Source organism: Girardinichthys multiradiatus, chromosome 12, assembly GCF_021462225.1.
Source record: "Girardinichthys multiradiatus isolate DD_20200921_A chromosome 12, DD_fGirMul_XY1, whole genome shotgun sequence".
Lineage (NCBI taxonomy): Eukaryota > Metazoa > Chordata > Actinopteri > Cyprinodontiformes > Goodeidae > Girardinichthys > Girardinichthys multiradiatus.
Genome location: NC_061805.1, coordinates 52615318 through 52628145, shown reverse-complemented (window position 1 = coordinate 52628145; position 12828 = coordinate 52615318). Strand labels below are relative to the sequence as shown.

Genomic DNA, 12828 nt, shown 5'->3' with positions numbered 1-12828 from the left:
TGCTGAACATTCATCTACAGATCTGTGGTTTCCTCCTGAGCTGCTCGATGGTTGGATGGAAACACAGCTGCTCTCTCTCTGGTAGCACTGAGGAGCTCTGATGAAGGAAGCTGATCCTCCTCCTCCTCCTGAATGTCACTTAGCTTCTTGGTGTGTTTCTCTCTGGTTCTTCTGACTGCTGGTTGAACTTTTAAACATCAGAAAGCGGTGGAGACATGTTTAAAGGTTCCCAACCACTTGTTTTCGTTGTAACTGTGGCTTTGAATGTGTCTAACATCTTTTTGTTTCATTTTCTATAGTGTGTGTCGTCCGCCTGCCCGTTCTCACAGTAAACCAGCCAATCACACGGGGCCGATTCGGGGGGGGGGGGGGGGGGGGGGGTTGCTGTTGTGTACGTGTATGTTTGGTGGGGGGGTTGCCTCTTGCTGGGGTTACCGTGACGTGTGTCCAATCGAACACGGGTAAGATGCCTCTGCTGCTTCCTGTTATCTGCTTGATGCAGTCAACAAGAGCCCCGCCCACTGCTGCGACATGGAGGCTTGGGGCGGGGTTTATTGAGTCAGCCGATTACTCAGGCAGCCGCAAGATCACCTGTTGCCACGATTCCCTTCAGACAGAATGAAGGCTTCCCATGGTTCTTGTACACCTGCAGACTGAACATCCCAGAGTACCAGCAAAACAGCTGCAAAGAACATCTTTGATGCATCAATAAAAGGGGTTTCAGATAAAACCCACAAATCAGACTATACCTGGGTGCTGAATGTTTTAGAGAAACAGGAGCGAAATCCTGTCTGATGTCCTGGTACCGTGATCCACAGAGATCCCTGTACCCTGATACCCTGACACCACGATCCGATGATGTCCTGATACCCTGTTGTCTTTTGAAGTCTTGGTAGATCTCTGGCTGCTGAGTAATTGGCTTCTGCTCTCTGTCTGTGGCTTTAATTGCTCCAGAAAACATCCTCACCAACCCACTGCTGCACTCTGAGAAATGAAATGATTTTTCTTCACATCAGATGTGATGAAAAAATCTTCAATAATTAGTTGAAATTGCTGCTAATCTGCACTCTGGTAACAGGGCTATTGGTCTCAGCTTTCAGCAGGTTGGAGGTTTCTTTACATGGAACATGTTCCAGATAATCCTGATACTCCTGTAGACCAGAGTCTGTAGTTCTACGCCTTGTTATGGTTCTGTAGATTTCAGAACATTCAGTATAATGTCCTGGTACTATATTATATGTACATACAGGTATTCAACTACTTTTAACAGAATCTCATTTGATCTGATTTGTCATAACTAATCTGGATACCAAGAAGTTAAACTCAGCACAACCTTTGACCTAGTGTTCTGACCAGAGATGTTTTTCCTGTTCCATTACTTTCTTTGAGTTCTTCTCTTTATCTACCAAAAAACTTTTCTGGTCTTCAGCAATACTGAAAATGTTCCTCAGATGAACTAACAGCAGCTGGTAGAACCTCATTTAGTAGCCTGCACAACCTCCTTCGGCAGCCTTCAGACTTCCTTCAACAGCATTTAGAACCTCCTTTAGAACCTCCTTCCCCAGCTTGTAAACCTGCTTCAGCAGCTTGTAGAACCTCCGTTAGCATCTTGTAGACCCTACTTCAGTAGCCTTTAGAACCTCACTGGCAGCATTTAGAACCTCTTTCAGCAGCATTATAGAACCTACTTTAGAACCTCCTTCAGCAGCTTGTAGAACGTCTATTAGCAGTCTGTAGAACATCCTTCAGCAGTCTTTAGAAGCCCCTTTAGCCGCTTGTAGAACCTCCTACCTCAGCTTGTAGAACCTCCTTTAACAGTTTGTAAAACGTCCTTCCTCAGTTTGTAGAATCTCCATTAGCAAATTTGTAGAACCTCCATTAGCAGTTTGTTGAACCCCCTTCAGCAGCTTGTAGAACCTCTTTAGCAGCATTTAGAACCTCCTTCAGCAGCTTGTAGAGCCTCCTTCAGAGGCCTTTAAAACCTCCTTCAGGAGCAGTGACTCACCAAAATTAACCGCAGACTCTTTCAGTGCCTCACTTTGTTTCGGAGGAGTTCTGGTCCGCTCTTATTTCCAACGATGCTTCAGTTCATTGATGTTTCAGCTCTGCTATCTGAGGTCCAAACACAGCATTTCAGTCAAGTTGAGGTCAGGACTTTGACTAGACCACTGCATCAAATTGATTCTTTTTCAGCCATTCTTAAGATCAGCTACTGTGTCTAGAATCATTTTAGTGTTGATGACCCAATCTGGACCAAGCTGTCAGACAGATCGACTTACACTGGACTCTAGAATAGTCTGGTAAACAGAGGAGGCCATGGTCCACTTAGTGACTGGTGATTATCTCCTGTAGCTGTAAAATAGGCCCAAACCATAAACTCTCCATCGCTGTGCTTGACAGCTGGTATGAGGTTATTGTGTTGCTCTGGTGCTTCTGTATAGCTTAGTTTTGCTAAATCATGACATAGTATAATGTGCACTATGTTTTCATCTGAGTTTTGATTGAGCTCATTTTTAAGACCAGCTGCAAAACAAATGATTTAATTATAAATTATGTCCTTAATCATAGAATTTAAAACCTGAAAGATAAGGGGCTTCCTCTTGACTGGGACTAAAGGTTGGATGTTATCTGCTGTAAAAAAATCGAAATGAATCCGTTTAACCTGCACATCCTCGCAGAGACCAGGACCTCAGATTGGATCCTGGTGTTTTCATTACTGTGGAAACACCTCCTGTTTCTGAAACAGTTTCCTGAAAAGAAACCCACAAAGCTGAACTGTGACATTTTAGATTTTGCTGCCGTTGTTCTTCAACAGACTCGTGTCACATTATAAAAGAAAAGTCTCTGCATTTGCTGCTTCAGCTAACTTAGCAACAGCCTGCTAGCATTGTTAGCACTGGTCATTGTTCTCACAGGCAGTTTTCACAATTTATACAAAACGTTTTCCAGTGTGTTTGGTTGGAACAACATTGTCAGCCTGTTTTAGAAGATACATGTTCACCTGTTTGAATCTTAGCTAGTTGTTTAGCAAGATTTAACAAGGTGTTACCAAATGTTTCGGGACAAAAGTTATCATGTTGGGACTATCATTTATCACCAGAAACTGTCTGTAAATCCAGTTTTTACTGGTTTTACTCTACACATATTTTAGTTAATTGTGGGATTAAACAATTTAGTGTTAAATTTTCTTTATTATACAGTTTTGTTTTGGTTTTAAAAGTTAAAACTTTGTGTTGGGAAATTCTGATTCTAACACCTTCAAGAAACCAGTCTGAGATGATTCGTGCTTTATGACATGGTGCGTTATCCTGCTGGAAGTAACCATCAGAAGATGGGTACACTGTGGTCATAAAGGGATGAACCTGGTCAGCAACAATACTCAGGTAGACTGTGGCGTTGACACGATGCTCAATTGGTACTAAGGGGCCCAAAGTGTGCCAAGAAAATATCCCCCACACCATTACACCACCACCACCAGCCTGAACCATTGATACAAGGGAGGATGGATCCATGCTTTCATGATGTTGACACCAAATTCTGACCCTAACATCTGAATGTTGAAGCAGAAATCGAGACTCATCAGACCAGGCAACGTTTTTCCAATCTTCTATTTTCCAATTTTGGTGAGCCTGTGTGAATTTTAGCCTCAGTTTCCTGTTCTTAGCTGACAGGAGTGGCACCTGGTGTGGTCTTCTGCTGCTGTAGCCCATCCACCTCAAGGTTCGATGTGTTGTGTGTTCAGAGATGCTCTTCTGCATGCCTTGGTTGTAACTAGTGGTTATTTGAGTTACTGTTGCCTTTCTATCAGCTGGAACCAGTCTGGCCATTATCCTCTGACCTCTGGCATCAACAAGGCATTTGCGCCACAGAACTGGATCACTGGATATTTTCTCTTTTTCAGACCATTCTCTGTAAACCCTAGAGATGGTTGTGCGTTAAAATCCCAGTAGATCAACAGTTTCTGAAATACTCAGACCAGCCTGTCTGGCACCAACAACCATGCTACGTTCAAAGTCACTTAAATCACCTTTCTTCTCCATTCTGATGCTCGGTTTGAACTGCAGCAGATCGTCTTGACCATGTCTACATGCCTAAATGCATTGAGTTGCTGCCATGTCATTGGCTGATTAGAAATCTGCATTAACGAGCAGTTGGACAGGTGCACCTGATAAAGTGGGCGGTGAGTGTAATTCTCCTCTGTGGCATTGCTCCAGGGACAGTGTTCGGTTATCGCTCTGTTCTGTATGTCCTCCAGAGCGGCGGACAGGAAGTTAGCTGATGTACTTCAGCTTTGATGATGCCAAGACTCAGCTGGAGGACAGATGTGGACACTTTTCCTCGCAGTGTGACAGGTTTCTGTTGAAGGAAATCACCAGCCAGGCTTCATAATGTCCCAGTGGGGCTTTTCTGTTCTGAGACAAATGGTGGTGATCGTGAGAGTGAACTCCCAGCATGCAGTTTGGTGTTACTGAACACTGACCTGATGCCTGAAGCCCCGAGAGTGTGTGTCTAAATTACACAGATTTAATTACCTCAGATCAAAGTATGTCTCAGAGTGTGTGTTAATTAGGGTGTGTGTGTGTGTGAGAGAGAGAGTGAATGAGGACAGGGTTCAGATTGAATGCATTGTAACTTTCTGCTGTGTGTGTGTGGCGCAGGCCTGCTGGGCCTCCAGCTGATCAACGGCAAAAACGAGTCGGCCCACATCGCCGACGCGGTGGGCGTGGTGGCGCAGTCCCTGCAGGAGCTGTTTGAGAAGGAGAACATCACGGAGCCTCCACGAGGCTGTGTAGGGAACACCAACATCTGGAGGACCGGGCCACTCTTTAAACGGTCAGTGCCAGGCTGAGCCAACTAGTGACCCACTTTACTCAACTGTCTGTTTTCTGCCTGAACGTCAAATGTAAATCTAATTTATTCAAATTTTTGGGTCTGATAATTTTGTTTTTTACAAATTGATTTAACAAGAACTTCAAAACTAAAACCTTTTTATTTAGCCATAATTGACAGTTGGACCCGACTACAATCTGCTTCATATATCAAACATTTAAAGGTTCTTATCCAAGTCTTCACTGAAATGAAACCAAACAGAGGGCATTTTGTTCCGGCTTTCTGCAATAAACTGGATTTGGTTCTACTTCCTTTTATCATCTGTGATTAAAAACAGTTTATTGCATTATGGTTTTCACCCAAGTTCTGGTTCTGAAACAGTTTAGAACTCAGCACAAGGTTTTTCTGTTTAAACCTGAGAAGTTTTGGCACCAGCGCTGAAACATTTCCTCTGCAGTTACAGGAGAAATGAGACGGATGTGGGACAAACTACACCGAAACAATTACAGGGATTATTGTTAATTAATGAATTCCAGATGAAAAATTAAATGTTGGGCTCCAGAAATGTAGAGAATTTTAGAATGGAAATTTAATATAGTAAAACAAGTTATTAATAAATGAAATAAAAAGTGTAAATATTTTTCTTTAAGATGCATTGTTCACATGAGAAAAAAGCCTTTCTGCTGCTGGAAGATGGCCAAACATGGTCTTTGTTTCAGCAAAGGTTCTGTTGACGGCGTCTCGGGTTCAGTTGGTTTAATATGAAGCAGTGATGGAAATGCTCAGTTACAGGGTCCGATCTTGGTTAGTCAGTAGCTGTGTGTCGGACTCTCGCTGCTGTTCCCTGAAGGCCTCACTGTGTCACGTTTAATGAACACTTCTATCGTAGGATTTTTAATTGTTCTAATCTCAGAGCGAACTTGTCTCCATTGGCTGGAGATGAATATGACAGGAAACTAGAGACGCTTCACTGATCTGATGTGGGTTCATTGTGAAGTGCGACTGAAAGAACCGGGATAATAAACGTTCCTGTCATACTTCATCGCCTTCCTCTTCCCCACAGGATTACTCATACAGACTTCCAGTCCAACCCGATCACCGTTATTCCTGCTGCACCATATCAGTAACCACTTGACCTCTGTACTAAAACTTCACGCCGTTCTGCTATCTTATTGACCCATCAGGGTGCTGATGTCATCAAAGTACCCGGACGGCCTGACGGGACGGATTGAGTTTAACGACGATGGTGACCGCCGCTTTGCTACCTACAGCATCCTGAACCAGCAAAAAACAGGTCGAGTCGTCCAGGTTGGAGTCTTCAACGGAACGCAGGTATGGTACACCTGATGGTACAACAGTTCTACAAACTGGTTGGTTTCCTGCACAGACCAGCTTGGAACACCTTTTGTTGTTTTAACATGACGTTGGGCGCGGCGCTGATGGTGTATAGGTTAAGCGTGCGACCATATATGGAGGCTACAGTCCTCTAAGCGGCCGTACCCGGCGACATTTGCCGAATGTCTCCCCCTCTCTCTACCCCTCTTTCCTGTTTGCCTACCGTCAAAAAATAAAAAATAAAGGCCACTAGTGCTGAAAAAAATATCTTAAAAAAAAAAAAAACATGACTTTAATCCCAAAAACACGTCCAGACAGGGTTTGGAGTGGATAAAGCAGGATCAACATCAAACGTCTTGGATGACATTTGATGTTGAAAATGTTGGAGCAATGAACCCTAATCCCAACTGGAAATTAACCAGTTTAAATCAACTCTAGCAGTTCTGCCCATGAGAGCGGTCAAATATTGGGGAGAAGGATGCCAGCAGTGTATTGATGGGTACAGAAGGCATGTGGTCGAGGTGCATCCTGCTTAGAGACATTTGACCCAACAGAGCGGTGTATGTAAACATGTGACCTCCTGTCAATCAGAGAAATTCCACAGGAAACTTTTAGCTGGGTGTTGGATCAATATTCAACCCTAGAGAGCTAAAATAAACCAGCAAAAGACCCAAATGAAACTGACATTCAAGCCCATAATGAGAAGAAGGATCCTTCTCAGAACTGTGTGGACATGGACACAGCGGTGTCAGAGCCTTCTTCAAGGATCCTGTTGGTGTAAGTTCATTGGACTCATCTTGTATCATTTATACTGATCTTCAGCTCAGAATCAGTGGAGGAGAAGTCCAACAAATGGAGCAGACCTGAAGCCACTGTCAGAGAGCAGAGCCTGTTAGAGCTTCAGTCTGAGCTGGATCTGCTCTGAAACATGTGCTGCAGGCCTCTTTAAAGATTCATGCTCACATCCAGTATTAATGCTGTCAGTTAGTCACTCTGTCACAGTGAGACCTGCACTTAACAACTCCTCAACCTCAGTCTGAGTCTGTGTTTGTGTCTTCAGGTTGTGATGAATCCTCAAAGGAAGATCATCTGGCCTGGAGGAGAGACAGAGAAACCAGTTGGATACCAGATGTCCACCAGGCTGAAGGTACTGTCACTGTTTGGGCCTGCTGGTTGTTGGTGTGACATCCTGTAGCTGCTCTCAGCTTTGTTTTAGGGCAGTTGTTTCTACTAATGAAGGGAAGGAGGAATTCATTTCTGACCCGTTTTTCTCAGCATGACCCAGATTCTCAAGGTCCTTATCTTTTGGTTAACCCTCGGAGGTTTAGACCAGCATTTTCTCTTCCTGTCCAAGCTGCTCTGTGAAGGTTCTCCTTTTCTTCTGTATCCTACAGCTTTGACCTGTCATCCTGATGTGAATTCAGCCCCTTATTTCTGTCCCTGTCCCCTGGAACTGATTATCTGAGTGTGCAGTACTCACACCAACACAACACACACACACACACACACACACACACACACACACACACACACACACACACACACACACACCAACACAACACACACACACACACACACACACACTCTGGTTGCTGTCAGGAATGAAAACTAGAGGAAGTTCATCACCTGGATTTCTTTAACTCCAACTGGTGCAATGAGTTGCTTCTCATTTCTTAAACAACCATGTCTAAAGACACATCCTGTGGTCGTGGAAAAGAGGTCAGTCTGTTTCAGACGGGTCAAATCATTGGCATGCATCAAGCAGACAAAACATCTAAGGAGATTGTAGAAACTACCAACATTGGGTTAAGAACTGTCCAACGCATTATTAAAAACTAGAAGGATAGTGGGGACCAATCGTCTTTGAGGAAGAAATGTGGCCGGAAATAAATCCTGAATGATCGTGATCGGCGATCACTTAAACGTTTGGTGAAATCACATCAAAGAAAAACAAAAGTAGAACTCTGGGCTATGTTTAATAGTGAAAGTAAGAGCATTTCCACACGCACAATGCCAAGGGAACTCAAGGGATTGGGACTGAACAGCTGTGTAGCCTTAAGAAAACCAATAATCAGTGAGGTTAACTGGAAAAAAGGCTTCAATTAGCTAGGGAGCATAAAGATTGGACTCTGAAGCAATGGAAGAAGGTCATATGTTCTGTTGAGTCCAGATTTACCCTGTTCCAGAGTGATGGGCACATCAGGGTAGGAAGAGAGGCAGGTGAAATGATGCACCCATCATGTCTAGTACCTACTGTACCAGCCTGTAGGGTCAGTGCTATGATCTGGGGTTGCTGCAGGTGGTCAGGTCTGGGTTCAGCAACATTATGTTCCCAAAGATTGAGGTCAGCTGACTACCTGAACATACTAAATGACCAGATTATTCCATCAATGGATCTTTTCTTCCCTGATGATACGGGCATATTCCAAGATGACAATGCTAGGATTCATCGGGCTCCAATTGTGAAAGACTGGTTCAGGGAGCATGAGACATCGTTCTCACAAAGAAGGCTTTGAATCTACCATCATCAATGCAAGATCTTGGTGAAAGATGAATGCAACACTGGGTGGAAATGAATTTTGTGACGTTGCAGAAGCTTATTGAAACAAAGCCACAGCGAATGCGTGCTGTAATCAAAGCTAAAGGCGGTCCAAATATCAGAGTGTGTGACCTTTTATTTTTGGCAGGGTATTTCAGCATCGTTGGTCCAGTGCTTGTCACAGTAGAACGCAGAGGAATCCAGTCCAGTGGTACTGGTGGAGCCTACAGGAGCTGTGGTTACTGTCAGTTTGCTGTAAGAAACTATTTTAAGAACTTCAAAGAGAGGATTAAACAAACTATTTCTGTTGTAAAATCTATTGAATTGATTCATTTAAGCTTCATTTTACCAGTTCAGAAAACCAGATTTCTTTTCCAAACATGGCCTGGCCAGTCAGTCAGTGTTTTAGGTGGTTTTGGTGACCTCAGATGGAAGATGATCCTCTGGGCTCTTCTGTACTACCTGGACTACTGGATGCTGCCCCATGCAGCTGATAACAAAGCGGTTTAAGTGCTAAAGTCAGTAACTTAATCCCTGGGTTGTAAAACTGAAATTCTTTAGTTGGATTTTTCATAGAGGATCTGATGTGTCGGCCATAGTATCTACGTTTTACATGATGTCAAGAAATATTTCACTTGACTTCATTCTAAGGTTCATCCATATTTATTTAGACTTCTGAGGTCCAGTGAATGTGTCATTGTTAGGTATTAATTAGTCAACTCAGAGGCAAGAACAATACAGAGTCAGTTTTACTTGCAGCAAGGGTAGCTCTGCAGTACAGACTATAAAAGTATTAGCACCCCTCTCTCTTTATTAATACATGCTGGTTCACACACAGTTCAACAAACATTCAGGGTGTGTGTGTGTGTGTGTGTGTGTGTGTGTGTGTGGTCAGAAAGGTTAGGGTTCATGTGTCTTGATTATAAACAGAGAGGGAGTGAGGACTTGGTACGAACAGCCCCTAGATGTTACTGATGGTAGCATAAATCACTCCTCTCCCTCATCTCTCTTTCTATGACATGTAAGGAGGGAAAAGCACTTAGAGCAGACATGAGTGATAAACAATACAAAAGTTTTCAAACCCTAACAGTCATAATGTGCCGTCAGAGTTGGTTTTAGTCAGTTTATTTGTACCACAAGGCTTCATGTATGGACCTTTTCTTTTTACTAAACCTATTGCCTCATTTGGTTGTTAACAGACTGTTTAATTTTCAGTAAACTGACCTCATGCCTGATTTTTACTTCTGTATGCTAATTTTGTGATTTCACAAGTGGCTTTGCTGCAGGGTTCCTCCTCCTTCACCAGGATCTGACTCAGTTTACCTTTCACTGTGTGTTCAGATTGTGACCATTCATCAGGAGCCATTTGTTTACGTGAAGCCGACGAAGAGCGACGGGATGTGTAAAGAAGAGTACACCGTTAACGGAGTTCTGATCAAGAAGGTGATCTGTACTGGACCCAACGGGACCATTCCAGGTAGACATTTCTGAATTTTTTCTGTGAGCTTCAATAAAACACGTCTCATGTTTACATTCCAGAATTATGTTGCTCATAATTAAGCCCAAGTTCTGATTGTATGCAGGTCAGCCCATTGTCCCTCAGTGCTGCTACGGTTTCTGCATCGACCTGCTCATCAAGTTGGCCATGAGCATGAACTTCACCTACGAGGTCCACCTGGTGGCTGATGGCAAGTTTGGCACGCAGGAGCGAGTGAGTTTCTTTATATCTGAGATCATTCTTCACCTCACAGATCAGGTGCATCTGTATGGTACCGGACACAGGATAAGGTCCAAATTTCAGTTCATGTTACAGTCAAACCAGTGGAGAAAGGTGAGGTTCCTGAGCAGCTAAATAACACCTGGACCAATTCTAGATAGGCGCAGAGATGATCTGCCTTCAGGCAGAAAGATGTGGAAGATTTATTAAAAATGTTTGACTGGACCTACCTAGACTGGACTGGACGGACTGGACCTGAAGAAAATCAAACTTACAATGTGAGATTTACAGGTTTTTTTTTCTCAGACAATCTAGTGAAAGACACATGAACCAATCAGCAGGGAGTTACCTGCCAGGTGATCTGATTTGAGATGTCACAGCAGGAAGTGACTCACCAGAAAGGATTAACTCTGTGTCTGTTTGGGTCATGTTCTCAACTCATCAAAAAGCTCACATTTGTTAATGCTGATTCATTTCCTGTCAGAGCTTCTCTGAGGCCTGTGGCCATGGTAACGGATACTCTGACTTTGACCTTGATGCTTGTTACTTTATCTCTCTCAGCTCGTCTCTTCTTCATCACCTCCTCTTCAGGTTTATCCTTCTGGTAGAAATTCCCAGAACCAGAATAAAACGGGCCACTCCTGTCCCGAACGAACCAGCTGGTAATGAGCCATGCTGCAGGGATCAATAATCAGCTCTGAGTCATTCTGCCCAGATATTTTCAGCTCCTTAATGTGTTGTTTGTTTACATGACACTGTCTCCCTCTGCTGCTGATGAACTGTTAACGCTCCTCCAGCTGAAGTTCTGCTGCCATTTTGAGAAGCTGTCTGAGCTCTGAAACGCTGCTGCTGGTGTTACTGGGACCCACAAGGACGCAGTGTTTGTATTCCTCTGTTAGACATCAGCAGAAACATCCGGGTCAGAATGTGTCTGTAATGTGGTTAAACCTGAACATATAAATTTAATCTCTCACTTGTGATGCTCCTGCTGAAGCTCCAAGACTTTTGCAGTTTTGCAGGTCTGACAAACACAAAGGAAACCATACACGCCATAATTTCCCTCTGTTCACAGGACTCATATAAATACTTACAGCAACACTTTTTAGGGTTTTTAGTAGGGATGCACCAATATGAAAGTTTGGGGCAATGACGATATACAACATAAATATTGATGGCATGGCTGATAACCGATATTTACCTATATTATTTATGTTTCCATCCCCACTATGAAAAAAACGACCACAGTGAAACAACCACAATCCTGCGCTGCATCACTGTCACGGTCACATGACCAAACAAACACCACATGACCAACCCACCCTGGCCCCTCCCCCCTCTGAAACAGAAACGCCAGCAAGCATCCTGGGGCACCTCTGGGATTTTGGGTGTGGGGTTGGCCGGGTGCCCGGTCCTTGGCGTACTGTGGTGGCCTTCCTCCAGTGCTTCCTTCTGTGGCTCTTGCCCCTGGCCAGGCGCAGGGCTCTGGTCGGGTGGGTGGGGCGGTGGAGCATGTCTTGTGCCTACACTGGGGCGGCTGGTGGGATGTGCTTTGCCTGGAGCGGTTGACCTGCCCCGCCCGGTTACTTGGCTGATGCATGTTTCCCTCTCACAAACTGATGGGCTGGTGCTGCTGCGTTGGCCGAATGGTTAGGCGGGCTTGGCGGTGTGCTGCTCTGCTGGCTGTACCACAAGGCTGGTCGAGGCAGCAGGCACATCTTCTTGGATGTGGGGTCACCGGCATTTGGATCGGCTGAGCAGCGATGGTAGAGCTGAGCTGGATAATGTTTCTACCTGGGCTATCGTTACAGTGGCAGTGATGTCTGTATGGTTGCGGGGGCGTGGTGGGGTACGCCGGCCCTGAGTGCTTGCCGCTGGTTGGGGACCTCTTGCCGGCTGAGTTTGTCCCATCTTAGTGTGGGGTCGGGGTTCCGTTGTGAGCTCGGTGCTCGACGGTGTCTGCCCTGTTGCGCCTGTGGGCAGGGGCTGGGGTGACGTTGTGCGGGGCCCTTGCCTTGCTGTCGCAGCACACTGTGTGGTTGGGATGGGACGCGGCGGGGGTTCTTGGAGCGGGGCTGTGTGTGGAGCTTACACTGTGTGGGTGTTGTTTGTGGGCTTTTCAGGGATGAAGTTCACTTGTGGGGGTGTGCCCATATGCTGTGGGGAGAGGATTCATGGCGTTTGGGTTCGGGGGCAATTGTTCGGTATCTGTGTCCTTGTGGGGGGTGGCCCTGTGTGGAAATTCAGGTCGAGGTTCATTGTGGGTGGGGGGCTCATGGGGTTGGGATTGGAATTCATTGGGGGGTTGGGACTATTTTATTCTGTGGCGGCTCTGGTTGGCGGGCCTGTTTGGACCATGTAGACCCCTCTTTTGTACATGGCCCCCTCTCCGGATGAGGATGGGGGTCGT

General features: G+C 44.9%; 1 protein-coding gene across 1 annotated transcript in view; it reads left to right on the top strand.

The window, feature by feature from the left end:
- grin1b (glutamate receptor, ionotropic, N-methyl D-aspartate 1b) overlaps nucleotides 1-12828 on the top strand; it is a 100465-nt gene that overhangs the window by 39446 nt on the left and 48191 nt on the right. The window contains exons 9-13 of the mRNA XM_047381723.1: nucleotides 4659-4833; nucleotides 6015-6162; nucleotides 7226-7312; nucleotides 10046-10181; nucleotides 10288-10415. Of these exons, the coding sequence (XP_047237679.1) occupies nucleotides 4659-4833; nucleotides 6015-6162; nucleotides 7226-7312; nucleotides 10046-10181; nucleotides 10288-10415 (674 nt within the window). The remainder of the gene's footprint in view (nucleotides 1-4658; nucleotides 4834-6014; nucleotides 6163-7225; nucleotides 7313-10045; nucleotides 10182-10287; nucleotides 10416-12828) is intronic.